The 13,569-nt window shown below is 56.3% G+C and overlaps 4 protein-coding genes across 4 annotated transcripts; 3 read left to right on the top strand and 1 right to left on the bottom strand.

The window, feature by feature from the left end:
• Nucleotides 1-130: 130 nt before the first annotated feature.
• C8Q71DRAFT_722458 (uncharacterized protein) lies at nt 131-781 on the top strand (the record flags this gene model as incomplete). The annotated part of the gene is made up of 2 exons (XM_047921529.1): nt 131-415; nt 476-781. The coding sequence occupies 2 exons, from the start codon at nt 131-133 to the stop codon at nt 779-781; spliced, it is 591 nt and encodes a 196-aa protein (XP_047780130.1).
• A 2,562-nt stretch (nt 782-3,343) lies between these two features.
• Nucleotides 3,344-5,108, bottom strand: C8Q71DRAFT_722459 (uncharacterized protein; the record flags this gene model as incomplete). The annotated part of the gene is made up of 5 exons (XM_047921530.1): nt 3,344-3,509; nt 3,970-4,042; nt 4,086-4,173; nt 4,222-4,800; nt 4,968-5,108. The coding sequence occupies 5 exons, from the start codon at nt 5,106-5,108 to the stop codon at nt 3,344-3,346; spliced, it is 1,047 nt and encodes a 348-aa protein (XP_047780131.1).
• A 747-nt stretch (nt 5,109-5,855) lies between these two features.
• C8Q71DRAFT_722460 (uncharacterized protein) lies at nt 5,856-6,827 on the top strand (the record flags this gene model as incomplete). Its single annotated transcript, XM_047921531.1, has 3 exons — nt 5,856-6,062; nt 6,115-6,135; nt 6,183-6,827. The coding sequence occupies 3 exons, from the start codon at nt 5,856-5,858 to the stop codon at nt 6,825-6,827; spliced, it is 873 nt and encodes a 290-aa protein (XP_047780132.1).
• A 5,313-nt stretch (nt 6,828-12,140) lies between these two features.
• Nucleotides 12,141-12,740, top strand: C8Q71DRAFT_856182 (uncharacterized protein; the record flags this gene model as incomplete). Its single annotated transcript, XM_047927267.1, has 1 exon — nt 12,141-12,740. One exon carries the CDS (start codon nt 12,141-12,143, stop codon nt 12,738-12,740), a length of 600 nt encoding a protein of 199 aa, XP_047780133.1.
• Between the last annotated feature and the right edge of the window lie 829 nt (nt 12,741-13,569).

Here is a 13,569-nt window from a genome sequence, read left to right on the forward strand (position 1 = left end):
GCCCCTGTTGACCATAGTTGCACTCAGGCCACCACCAGAGCATGTGAGGTCGCCGTCTCCTGCGGCCGATGATCAGCAAGCAGGCGGCGGCGAAGGCCTGGGAGGGCACGAACAGGGACGCCAGGATGACATGGACGTTGAACGCGAGTTACCAGGCCTCGAAGGTGTCGATGAAGACTTCCTGTTCAACGAACCGTACGTGGTGCCGTTTGGTGGGGGCGCCGGTGCCACGGTCATGGCTCCCGGTCCCGGGGATAAGAACCCATTTGCACGTTATGAGGTGGGCATGTCTGAAGTTTTGGAAACGAACGTCTTCGCGCCTTTCAAGTCAAAGATGGAGTGGTGTATCGCACGATGGGCGAAGACGCGAGGGCCAAGTGCGACCGCTTTCAATGAATTTCTGGCCATCAATGGGGTATGTTCGCTGGATCCTGTTTGACGCATTTGGCTAATTACCTGTGCGCTCCACTCCTAGGTGCTCGACGCCCTGCAACTTTCGTTCAAGAACACTAAGGAACTAAACAAGATTCTGGATTCCTCTCTACCCACGCGCCCCAAGTTTGTGCGGCACGTCGTCAAGGTCGATGGCGAGGAGTATGATCTGTGGCTCCGAGATGCCATGCAGTGCATTCGCGTGCTGTTTGGATCCTCGGATTGGGCCGCCGACATCCTCGTGGCTCCCGAGAAGCACTACGTCGATCAGACCAAGACCACACGAGTGTATGGTGACATGAACACAGGCGAATGGTGGTGGCGCTTGCAGGTATGTCAAAGCTTCTGAACTGCTCCGTGCTGCCCATGTATTGAGGTTCGACTACAGCGCAAACTCGAGGACAAGGAAGCAGGTGCCACAATCATTCCACTCATCGTGTCATCGGACAAAACGCAGCTCACACTGTTTCGGAATCGGTCCTGCTACCCCCTCTATCTCACCATCGGCAACATACCAAAGGATATTCGCCGCAAGTCGAGTAGGCAAGCTCAGTTGCTCATCGGCTATCTCCCTGTTACTCGGCTTTCCCACATCAAGAGCGATGAGACTCGCCGGCGTGCGAGCAGCAACCTGTTTCATGCATGCCTGCGCCAGGCCCTCGCTTGTACTCGCGATCCTGGGCGCCATGGGACGGCCATGAGCACAGGCGACGGTTCAGTCCGGCGCTGCCATCCGGTCTTTGCGGCCTACGTTGGTGACTACCCGGAGATAGTTCTTGTCACCGGAGTGAAGAACGGCGAATGTCCCGCGGGCGTAGTCGCACCGGATGTCTTGGGCGAGGATGTTGCCTGCACTGCGCGCGACTTGAACGCCATCTTGGCCGCGCTGGACACACTGGAGCACACGGGCGATGCTGTTGCTCACGTCCTTGCCTGCCAGGCTGCAGGCATCAAGCCACTCGCGGATCCCTTCTGGAAAGGGCTCCCCTATGTCAATATCTACGCATCACTGCCACCTGATATCCTACATCAACTCTACCAAGGCATGGTGAAGCATGTCGTGGCCTGGATCAAGTCAGCTTACGGCGCGCGGGTGATCGATGCCCGCTTTCAATCCCTCCCTCCGAATCATAACCTACGCCACTTCTCCAAGGGCATCTCGCACCTCTCTCGTGTTTCCGGGACCGAGCATCAAGACATCTGCCGCGTCCTGCTAGGTACTATCATTGATCTGCGTTTGCCTGGGGGCGAAAATCCTTTGCGCCTCATTCGTGCTGTCCGCGCTCTGCTCACATTCATGAGCGGACCATACCCGTTCCTAACGGTACACCCGGGCTGCATATTCCCCGTCGTCAACGGAAACCCGACGGCGGCCGGCGTAACGGGTTTTGACGGCATCAGCCTGTCGGCCGACGTCTAGCCGGATTCATTGGAAATGCACCGGCCGACGGAGACGACAATGTCGCAGACCCACACATAACCACAGCCAGTGTCGCCCCATATTTGTTCGTCAACGGGCCGGTGATGTGGCCCAATATTGTCAATGCACCGGCCGGTGAAGTGTCCCAACGTTGCTAATGCACCGGCCGGTCCTGACGCATGTGTATACAAATCACACCGGGCCCTCGGAACATGCATGTCATACTATCATTTCCCTATAAATGATTGCGACTTTTACCACGTTCCGGCCGGTGATGGCAACCTGACTAACACAACATGTCGGCCGGCGAGACGCATCAAGGTCCTAAATCATCCGGTGGGCGGAAGCCTTGTACATGTAGAGCACTTTGACCACTGACCACCATATATAGTTGCATAACCATCGGCCGCTCGGAAGACCCATGTGTCATTCAAGCAAGGGCCGATCATTGAAATGACCGTCGAATTATCATCGGCTGATGGTGCCAAGTGCCGTTGAGCAAGTGAGTCCGGCACGTAATCACCGAAGCGGCCACCCCGTGTGTAACCAACCGGCCGGGCATGTTACCCTCCCATAAGTTACCGACTGACCAAACGTGAGTGAACCCAATGAGAACCGCTCGGCCGGGCTTTACCAAGTGGTTTGTTATGGCGCTGAATGCCAAGCGGCCGGCCGGCCATGCATGTAACGGGGCGGCCGCCCGTTCTCGCAAACAACAGACCGGCCGACTAGTGTGACAGCACCATGATAGACCTGTTATCATCCTGTATTTGGGACAATATCAAGGACTAGGCTCAGAAGCTATCATAGCCAAACCTCCAGTATCAACATGGAAATTCACAGATGGAACAATACTCAGGCAATGAAGATATGAGCATTGAATACATATGGATCAGCACACGGTAAGCTCAGTCATGTTTCACAAAACATTGTGAAGGATTATTGGCAAACGTGAGTGCAACAATATACACAATGAACATCATCAGAAAACTTGGACCCAATTGAAATGACCGCAATCATATCCATCACTACTATGGCTGCAACTATTTAAGAATATTCTATTTAAGAATATAAATATACCACCTATATGGTATACAGTATACTGTATGATGTATGTATACATATGATAGTTCTTTCAATCTGAAGGCATTAACCAGTTCAAACAATGTAATTCCACTCCCTAGTTGTTGGCATAGACACACATATTCTATGAACACAGGCTGATATTGAAGATAAGTTGTGAGTACCATATCATTCCATGGTCTCCTCATTTTCAGCAGATATTTCCCATAAGAGATCATTATACTCTATAGCAGTCTCACTTATCCCGTTCTCACAACTTTGCCAATAGAGCACCTAGACCCTACATAGCCTGGATGTAATACATCTAAATACAGGCTACATGGACAGATATAGAGTCAAGTGTAATATATGTGCATCACATGTATCAAATGCTGGAGTTTTGATCACTGCTGAGGTGCCTGAGGCCACTCAGCGCAATTGTAATATGCCAGAACCCAGCCTACTGTTCTTGCATTGAGGGCATTGGAACGTCGCAGCTGCTCCAAGGATTCGATCCGGGATTCCAGTATCGTCCGCTGATGAAGAAGATCCGAAAAAGCCGTAGGAGCTTGGCCACTGTAAGACGGTCCGATTACTGTAATAACAATGAAATGCCATGAGTCGGCGCAAGCACAAGAGAAAGAAAAATGGCATACCGGTGCGAGGCCATTGGAGAGGCTTCCCACTGTCCCTGGTCCAGAGATTGTGAAAGGGATCCAGGGGAGCGGTGGCCTCAGCTGGAGATGTGTACATCCTGCCCGTCGGTGCGGACTCCATGCTCGAGACAACACGGTCTGCTAAATCTGCAGAGATGACCAAATGTAAATGAACATGGTGCGCCCACTGTAACACGATCTAGGCTACACGCGACAGCATTGCACAGAACTCAGGTTTGGACTCCAAGCACTGGCCAACCCTCGGCGCCGCAGAATGGCCAACCCTCGGCGCCGCACACTGACGAACGCGCGGCGCCGCAGAGTGGCCAACCCTCGGCGCCGCACACTGACCAACGTGCGGCGCCGCAGAGTGGCCAACCCTCGGCGCCGCACACTGACCAACGCGCGGCGCCGCAGAGTGGCCACCCCTCGGCGCCGAGGGCTGGCGAGTGTTCGGCGGCGAACCAAGGACCTGGGTCATGGGTGGAGACGGTAACATAGCTTCACAAACTTACCGTGCTGTAAGATATGAAAGTGATTTGCTGCGATCCCATCTTCAGGAATGGCGCTTGAGTGATTCGGTGACAATGTGATGTCTTCAGGCTGGAACATATGAGCTCAGGACACCGAATCAAAGCACATGTCACTCACTTTTGCGACCAGTCCACCGCCCCCCACCAATGGCTCCCAGTCATCTGGCGCCAGTGCCAGCGGGGCCCCCGCAGGTATGAGGTCCTCGGGCAGCTCACCTTCCTGAAACAGGTAAGGCAACCTGGTCCAGTTCTGCTGGCCCTCGGAGACTATAACCTGCTGAAGGGGAGGTTGCACACTGTCCGGGAAGTGAGGAATGCGATCGGTGCTTTCGTCAGAGGTGCTACTGTAGGATATTATTTCAGGGGATGGTTCGAACAGCAATCCAGTCTCGCCGAAAGCTGTCCTGTCAGGCTCTGAGTCCGATATAGTGATCGGAGAGGGGGCCCGGGACCGATGCCGTGGCTTCCGATAAACGAGCTTGTTCATTGGGGACTCGATGACCTCGATGTCAGAATCACCGGATGGATCCGCTTCGGTGCAGAGTGTTTCCGACAAGGAGAAACTGTTGTTGTCGGCCGGTCCTGTGCTCGGGGAACCCATGGTGACATCCTCTTCGATTGCCTTAGTATTTGGTGGACTGGGAGCTGGTGTGCTGGTTTCGGCAGATATGATCCGATCCGCCGGGACCTTGACAAGCTGGGATATCGCGGGAATAATGGGTGAGGCCGAAGAAGGGGGGGTGGGATGCTCGGCTTCGGCCGGAATCTGGGGCGGATCATGTCCGGTTCCATCCCTCGTAATGCAATGTGTCTATGGCCATGTTAAAAAGAAATGCATACCTCGGCAGGTGGCAAACTGCTTACCTGTCGCTGCCCGGGTGCATGTACCAATGGCATCGTGAATTCACGGGGGTTCCATTTCCGACTGGTCACTTTGTGCTCAGTCAGAGCAGCCGAGGCCAGGTCATGCTTGAACAATCGGTCCGCATTTAATATGTAAGTCATGTTTCCACGATGCATGTCACATACCTGACTAGACAACAGCTCAGCCTGTTTACCTTCCCTATCCTCCGGATTTTTACGTCCAGCTGTGTCCGCGTCCGGACTGAAATGGACATGACCGGATGGGCGGCCCCTTGGCTTGACCGCTTCCCGGGCCTTCAAATGTACCGCACCGACAAATGGACAGGTCAACAGGTTGGTCACAAGTTACCGGAGGACATGCGCACCATTAAATCTAAATGGGATGCTACATCCACGCCTTGCTCGGAGTCTGGATGCGCCAATGACTGCACGACAACGGTCAGTGTCTATACATGGTAAGAGAAGTGTAATGGTACCTTCGCCGGCGCTTCTGTTCCCGGCGGGACCGAGGGTAGGCGGAACTTGTGACCCCTTGTACAGGGACGTTCGCCGCCGGGAATCGAACTCCCCACATTGTCAGCTACAGGGATGGCAACATATGAGATCCACAGACGGGTAGCTGTAGTAGAACACTGCACTTACGTTGACACGTCATGACGTTAGACTTTAGAGATTAAGGTTCGAGGAAGAACCGCGGCGATAGCGACGTCGCAAGCGCCAGCAATGATCGCCGGGGGTTCGGCTCCCGCGCACGCTCCGTTGGGTCACATGCTCTGTCGCGTCGCGTAACGGGCGGCGCGCACAACATCAACGTCTTCGGTTCCCAACACCACAAGTCTCCTCGCAAACCTCTGCTGCCCAGCTCACCTCACCTCAGGCCTGCTTCAAATGTCTTCCGCCGCTGCCACGTCACGCTCGCAGACCCGCCAAGGAGGAGACGCCGGCTCAGACGACGAAGACGCGCGCGAGTTTGTTCCGGTCAAGTGGACGGATATGCCGGAGTACATCACAAAAGTCGAGCAGGAGATAGTTGGCTTAATGGGAGGGCCTTCTGTGACAGATGAGCAGGATAAAAACTTCGACGACAAAACGCGGGTGAGTGACTCAGTGTACAATTGCGTCCGCCGCTAACACCCATGGTATCCAGGACCAATTCAGAGTCAAAGTGGTGAGTGATCCGCTTTTAACATGGTATCTTTACTTCATATTGTACAGGGTTTGTTTGGGCATAACATCGTCCACCACTTCACGGAGGGCCGGTACTTTGCGGTGTCCCGGTTCCTTGCGTCAGCGTTGACTGAGCTAGCCCACGCGAACCAACACGGCATTCCGATCCAATTCTCCCGGGTTTCTGAAATTGACGAGCGCATTGCGCACCACTGGCTCCTTTTCCCCCCTAATCACCCGCGGCACCACTTCCACCTCCAGATGCGCGAGCACCAGGAAGCAGCGGAGAAGAGAGCGACAGCCGAGCGCGGTGCGAAGATCCTCGAGGAGAGCAAAGCGCGGAAGGAGGCTACCCGGGCTGCCCAGGAAAAGAAGACTGGCCTCAAGGGTCCGAAAGGTGCGCCGCCTGGAAAGCGGTTCAGGGAGCTCGACGGTGACTCCAACGAGGAGGATGGCGGTGAGGTGGATCAGCTGGATGACGACCACGACGAGGAGATGGTGAGGAAGACGCTGCAGCTGAAGAAGGGGAAGGGTAAGGCGCGCGAGGTCCCACCAACGCCACCAGCCAACGAAGATGAAGGTCCGAGTGGAGGGAACCCTGCGGCGATTCAGGAAGGTGGCCAGGATGTGGACAACGAGGAGGAGGAGGAGGAGCAGGAGGAGGAGGAGCAGGAGGAAGGTAAGAAACTTTGATCATTTAGCACGTATGGAGCGTCTGACAATGCTTGCTTAGGAAAATCGAAGGGCATTCTGAAGAACAAGCAGAAGCCCATGCCGAAGAAGACGAAGGCGAAGCCTGCACGGGAGGGCTGGGTGATGCCAACAACCCGCGCATCCCGCAGACCGGAGCGCACGAGACCGAGCGTAAGTCCTCAATACACACAGTAGGCAGCTCGCCTGATTTTGCTTGCAGGAGTGGCCGTGCACAGCGTGCAAAGGCAACGTCCGCTGCACCATTTCCACAGTCACGAAGAAGCCCGCCAAGGGCAAGGGAAGGGGCAAGGTCAAGCGGCCCGCCTGCGACTGGTGCTTCTTCAAGAAGCGCAAATGCGTGCCCATTGACCCGGGCGCGCCAGGTCTCGCGGCGGACGATGAAGACGAGGACGACGAGGAGGCGGACGAAGAGGAACAACGTGGACGGCGCCGGGGCAGGTCGCCGCCCGGAGAACGACGCGAACGCAACGAGGGCGGAGCCGCGGGCCCGTCCGGTACTCGCAAAAGCAGCCGCGCGCGCCGCACCCCAAGCCGAGGCCCGGAGACAATCACGAAGCAGCCGGAGCCGTCGCGCGCGCGGTCAAGGTCTCGCGGACCGGCACCTCCCTCAAAGCGAGCACGCTCAAAGTCAGCCTCTCGTGCACCGTCGCCTCCGGCAAAGCGACACCGAGCAAAGTCCAAAACCCCGGGGGCTGCTCCCGAGGATGCGGTGCAGTCGCAGCCGAGCAGTGCAACGCCGAACGTCCAGACGCAGGCCCTTGCTCCCGATATCAGTTAGTGCACTGGTATCTTTCACGTGGTCTTTTGTACTGACACCAGGTGTAGGTCGCTTCTACCCCATTGTGCCCGGGCAAGCAGGACTCGCGAACCCAGTCGCACTGGCCAACCCCGGGGAGCTTGCAGGACAGGTGTCGGAACTCCAACGTCGCAACGGGGCACTGGCGCAGCGTCTTGGTGCAGCAGAGCACCGGAGCCTCAGGCTGCACGAGAGGGTCGAGACCTTGGAGGACATCGTGGAGTCGTTAACGTCTTTCCTGACGATCAATGGTGCGTAGCAAACCGCTCTGCATTTACTTCGGTTCTAACCCTGAACAGGCTTTCATCTTCCACCGGTTCAATACCGCCGACGTCCAGCCGAGGCTCCCAGAGCTTCGGATGGTCAACCTGAGGCAGGACCATCTGGCCTGCCCGCGCCGCAGCTCCCCGCGTCAGGACGTCCCGGTCGTGGGCCCTCACCAGTGAGTCGACCTGCAAGCGAAATTGTCGCGTGATGTTAACAAGGTATTTTCATTGCAGCCGCGCTCTGGCCTCATCATGCAGCCAGGCAATCAAAGCACTGAGCCACTGACCGACGACCCCACAAATGTCGGGCCGAACGCTGAGGGTGCTTCGACGCGCAACGAGCGTGATCACCCTGCCACGACTCCGGCTACTCATGCAGCGTCCGGAAACGATGGTGCGCCACCTGTCGCGGAACCATCGAACACGGATGCTGTTGGAGAGCCGGACACGGACATTGTGATGGCGGGTGCGGAGCAGGATATCATACCGGACTCGCAGGAGGTCCCGGTGCACCCGGAGCAGGAGCCGGCACAGGTGAAGTCCACAGGCAATGGCTCATCCGCGTCTGTGGAGACAGACACTGTCCGCCAGGACGTCGAGATGAAGGATGCACAGGAAGATAGCCAGCATTCGCAGGTCCCCGCCGCAGCGCCCACGCCCTCGGAGCACGCCCAGGTGAACTCCAGGGGACAGAGTCCGTCCGAACGTCACAACGAGCAACAGGCTGGGCCGGTCCTTGAGCCGACGCCCGGAGGGAGAGACGTCAATAGACGGTCTCCCTCTCCTCCCGGCCATGCTGATGTGCCAACGTCGGAGCCTCCTCAACTGTTCGAGGGCTCCGTCACGCCTGCACAGCAACTCGACCCTGCGGTACGTATGCCACACATCCACCCACTCACCAACAAATACTCACCACCAATGCAGGGCAAATCATCTGAGAGCGCTGGGGAATTGTCAACAGGCTTACCTGCGACGGTCGAGTCCGGGATGAACCCATCCACGCATATCGGTGAGGCAGCGTCAGCGCAGCTTGTGACGGAGCAGTCAAATAAACCGCTCGCAGCCACGCCGAATGGTTCGGAAGACCCCCCACTGAACGTTGCGCAGATGGGATTGCAGCAGGCTGTAGCGGGTGGTGATGGTCGCCAAACGGGTCACTCGGGTGCGCTGGACCCAGGCATGGATACCGCCGGACAGCCAACAGAGAGCCGTAATGTCCGCTTCGCGTAGTGTTGTACACAATTGCATGTATAGTAACAGCCAACACGATAACAATGTCACCGTGCTCAGTTTTCAATGGCCTGAGATAGACAGGAATACAGCGCTTAACGTTCTATTAGGCACCGGGTGTCAGGTACTTCCTTGGTGCCCACTGTGTTGACTTGTGTTTCGCGCCGAGGGTTGCTATGTGCCTCGCACCGAATCTTGATTTTTCTTCTGTGCTGACGGTTGGTATGTGCTCGCCGCCGAAGACAATCCACCCCTCGCCGCCGAGGGTTGGCCACTCTGCGGCGCCGAGGATTACAGAGTGTGCGGCGCCGAGGGTTGGTCAGTGTGCGGCGCCGAGGGTTGGCCACTTTGCGGCGCCGCGCGTTGGTCAGTGTGCGGCGCCGAGGGTTGGCCACTCTGCGGCGCCGCGCGTTGGTCAGTGTGCGGCGCCGAGGGTTGGCCACTCTGCGGCGCCGCGCGTTGGTCAGTGTGCGGCGCCGAGGGTTGGCCACTCTGCGGCGCCGCACGTTGGTCAGTGTGCGGCGCCGAGGGTTGGCCACTCTGCGGCGCCGCGCGTTGGTCAGTGTGCGGCGCCGAGGGTTGGCCACTCTGCGGCGCCGCACGTTCGTCAGTGTGCGGCGCCGAGGGTTACACAGTCTGCGGCGCCGAGGGTTACACAGTCTGCGGCGCCGAGAGTTGGAATGTGCTCGGCGCCGAGATTTACGTAGTCTGCGGCGCCGACGGTTGACCTATCTTCGGCGCCGACTGTCAATATGTGCCCGGGACCCAGAGCTCCCATCCTGTCAGTGCCTAGTGTCTAGTGATCTTCAGGGCAGCGTACGTGCCTGGATTGTGCGCTGAGAGTTGCCACATATGGTGGGAGGGGCGCATTGGTTCATGGTCACCACGTGGACCCCACACGTGCAATCATGTGACTGAGGCTGATGGACAAGATGGGCTGGTACAGTTTAGATGCGTTCAGGATCCACTTTCTGGTAAATAGCCACAGTGAGCTGGCTCTTAGTTATTTCCAGTGAAACCCGAGAGCATACCGATTATGAGCACCCCCTCCTCTGCTGTCTTTGTCGAAGCCTACAATCATATATTCCGACCCGAGGTTGACGCGGCGATCCATGAACTAGGTGTTGAACAGTCAAGGGAGGCTGGCGGCGAGAAGCTTGTCACAGCGATGGTGCGCGATACGGTTGTTCATTCAGGTTCACAGTTCACCTACGTCAATCCAGGCGATGTATGCAATGATGTTGGGATTTAGCCAGCTGTGCGATCCTGCTGTTATAATGGAACACGGGATGACAAACACCATGCCTCAATTCTGGGGTATTCTACTGGACAACAGCAACGATCCCCGCAATGCGGTACTGCGGCTGTCAATGCGGGTTCATAGCCTCTCCCTCCGAGATTCAAATGCCGCGGACCTCACACAGCTTCTTGATCGCAATGGGCATTCAGCTCAGGATGTCAATCGTGGCCCATCGACGTCTGGTATGTGGCTCGTGGTTCCGGGCCTCTTACTGACTCAATGGTACTGGGATTAGTGCAATCCACAGCTGTGAGACAGAGTCAATCGGTGTTGTCCCACAGTGAAGACAGCATTCGACTCATGGCCGCCCGGAATGTTGCTGTGAATCAAGCAATTGCCGAGAAGATCAAGGAAGGCGAATTGCAGCTGCGGCGTGTGAAGGAGGAGTTACAAATGCCGCATGCCCGGGTACGTACAATTAGTGGTATCTATCAACCATTTCTCTTATTCGATGATTGTGTCAGGAAAATCCTCACGCAGCCGCAACTCTCAAACTGGGACTATTACCGCAAATCCCCGAACCACGATTCATTCATCCCTCCGCCATGCCGCCCCATCTCAACCACGCAATGCTCCTACTTCTAAACCGATTGTTGCTCTCATTCGAGGCCATGGACGAGTATCTAGATGCGGAGCTCACATTCTGGAAGGGTGCACTGGAGGTGAATGCAACGGAGGTCGACGCGTGGTATCGGTCAGCTGCCCAACATCCGGTAGTAACAAATACAGTACACTTCCGCGACATATGGGGCGCCGAGGAGGACAGACGGCGACACGAGGGACCATCTTCGTCAAATGCTCCACCGAACCTCCAAAACAGCTGATATCTGTACGCAATATTGGTACACAACGTGTCCAACTTCTGTAGTGCAAGGAATTGCTTCACCTAATGTAACACTCTGAGCCGAACAGTGGACATGCGTGAGATATTCCTTCAGCGCTCAAGACCGCATGTTCAAACCTTCTCAAAAGTACGTATATTTTGACGGGTGAGAGGCGCGATTGTGCGGGAGATTCCTGTTCACCCCCCCTCAACTGCTACACTCCCGGGTGAAAAAGAACTGGAGGAGACCATGTTTTTTGTAAGTTGCAATGTGTAGATCACATTGATTTCCTTCTGATTAGCGGTGACGTGATGCAGCGTGGGAAACGCCGTACACTATCACAACTTAGTGGACTCATCGGGATCCTTCGAGGGGAATCGTCGTGGGTACAATTTGCTTTAAATGCAACCCACATGTGCTGACCAATCGCCGTCATTCATACAGCACCATCGTGGTCTCAATTCATAATGCCGATTCGTACTCTCTGGGCTTCCATGTCGCCGACCAGCTGGTCCTGACAATCACGGAAGTCGTACGGGAGGAAACAACTATGTTATCAATGGCTGACCGCTTTGAGAACCTCATGGCGAGGTTTGACGCAGTTGAAGCGAGTATGGAAGGGCGTTTGGCGAATACGGTATAGTGGGGTTTGAGGGACTAGACATTTGTTATGTAACTACGGCGTCCGTTTGAAAATTGCCATTGTATTGCCATACATGGTGTCAACGGTATATTCCCCAACACCGACAATACGGCCTACATGCCGAGCAGAAGCCATCAGATTAGACACACAAACGACACCTTTCACGTACGCCAATTGCCTCATGTCTGTATAAATTGATCCAAGCTGATTACCGGGTGTGCACCCGCCGCATAATGTCACCGGAGGATCGCCGCGCCTGGCAGTACAATCGCGCGAGGTCTCCCAAGCCTTGGCACCAACTGGTCCTCAACCTGGCCCCTCCCACCCATGCCTTTCCACTCCTTCAGCTCACGCCGGACCCGGCCAATACCACTGAAGTTGTTGTCGGAGGGCGTCCTGCGAAGAGCCTGGGTAATGGGCCAATCTGGACTGTGATGGAACGCCCTGCGGTCCACATTGGAAGTGGACACCTTATCACGTTGAAAGCGGATGGCAGTCAGTCCGGGGTTGGCCGACTCACGGTCATGACAGACCTTCGTCGTCACTGGATCACATGGAAAATAGAAGGCGGACCTACCACTTGTAACCTGCGGGTCCCAATCCCATGGGCCAGATTGTCCAGCTCCGAAAGTGATAGACACACCCAGGAATACCGCTTGCTCAAGAGCCTTCCCCCGCCTCACTACTCCTTTATCATCGACCCGGATATCCTCTACCCGAATGAGAGTCCGTACGAGTTTGAGGGTGGCGATGATGTCTTGTTGCCCCCGGAATCGAACAAGGAGAGTGAGGCTTGCGACACCAAGGATTCAAGTGAACAGGGAGGTTTTTAAAGGTCTGTCCTCGCTACAGCTATTGATTCATCCGTTTTTACAACTTTGGGTCAAGGCTTGTTCGTGGTGTGATCACCGCACGGCACAACCATGGTGCTGGGTGCGTAGGATGGTGTACTCCGCGCCGCGGATCGCATCACAACATTTTTCCCCGGCGACGTAGCCCGACTCTGCACCGGAGGTAGTCGGATAACTTGATAAGGCTCATTGTCCCGGATGTATGACGTGCCTGTCTTCATGTAACTAAACATCGCCACCGCGTATCATATGTATGCACAGTGCCAGGACTCTTCCTAAAGCCACCAACGTCCGGATGTCAAGCGCTTTGGAAGACGCACATGCAAAGTTCGAAGGTGTACTTATTTCTCTGATATATACACGCGGCGTTGAGCGCACGTGAAACCTCGGCGCCGGGGATTCGAATGAGTGCGGCGCCGAGGGTTGGGTTGGGTGCGGCGCCGGGGGTTCGAATGAGTGCGGCGCCGCAGGCTGAGTTGGGTGCGGCGCCGGGGGTTCGAATGAGTGCGGCGCCGGGGATTCGAATGAGTGCGGCGCCGCAGGCTGAGTTGGGTGCGGCGCCGGGGATTCGAATGAGTGCGGCGCCGCGGGTTGAGTTGAGTGCGGCGCCGGGGATTCGAATGAGTGCGGCGCCGGGGATTCGAATGAGTGCGGCGCCGCAGGCTGAGTTGGGTGCGGCGCCGGGGATTCGAATGAGTGCGGCGCCGAGGGTTGGGTTGGGTGCGGCGCCGGGGGTTGCAATGTTCTCGGCGCCGAACTTTCATGTGTGGTCATCGTTTCCTTCAAGCCAGACTTTTTGTGGAAACGTGTC

The sequence above is a fragment of the Rhodofomes roseus genome (assembly GCF_022264815.1).
Source record: "Rhodofomes roseus strain CIRM-BRFM 1785 chromosome Unknown C8Q71scaffold_7, whole genome shotgun sequence".
NCBI lineage: Eukaryota > Fungi > Basidiomycota > Agaricomycetes > Polyporales > Fomitopsidaceae > Rhodofomes > Rhodofomes roseus.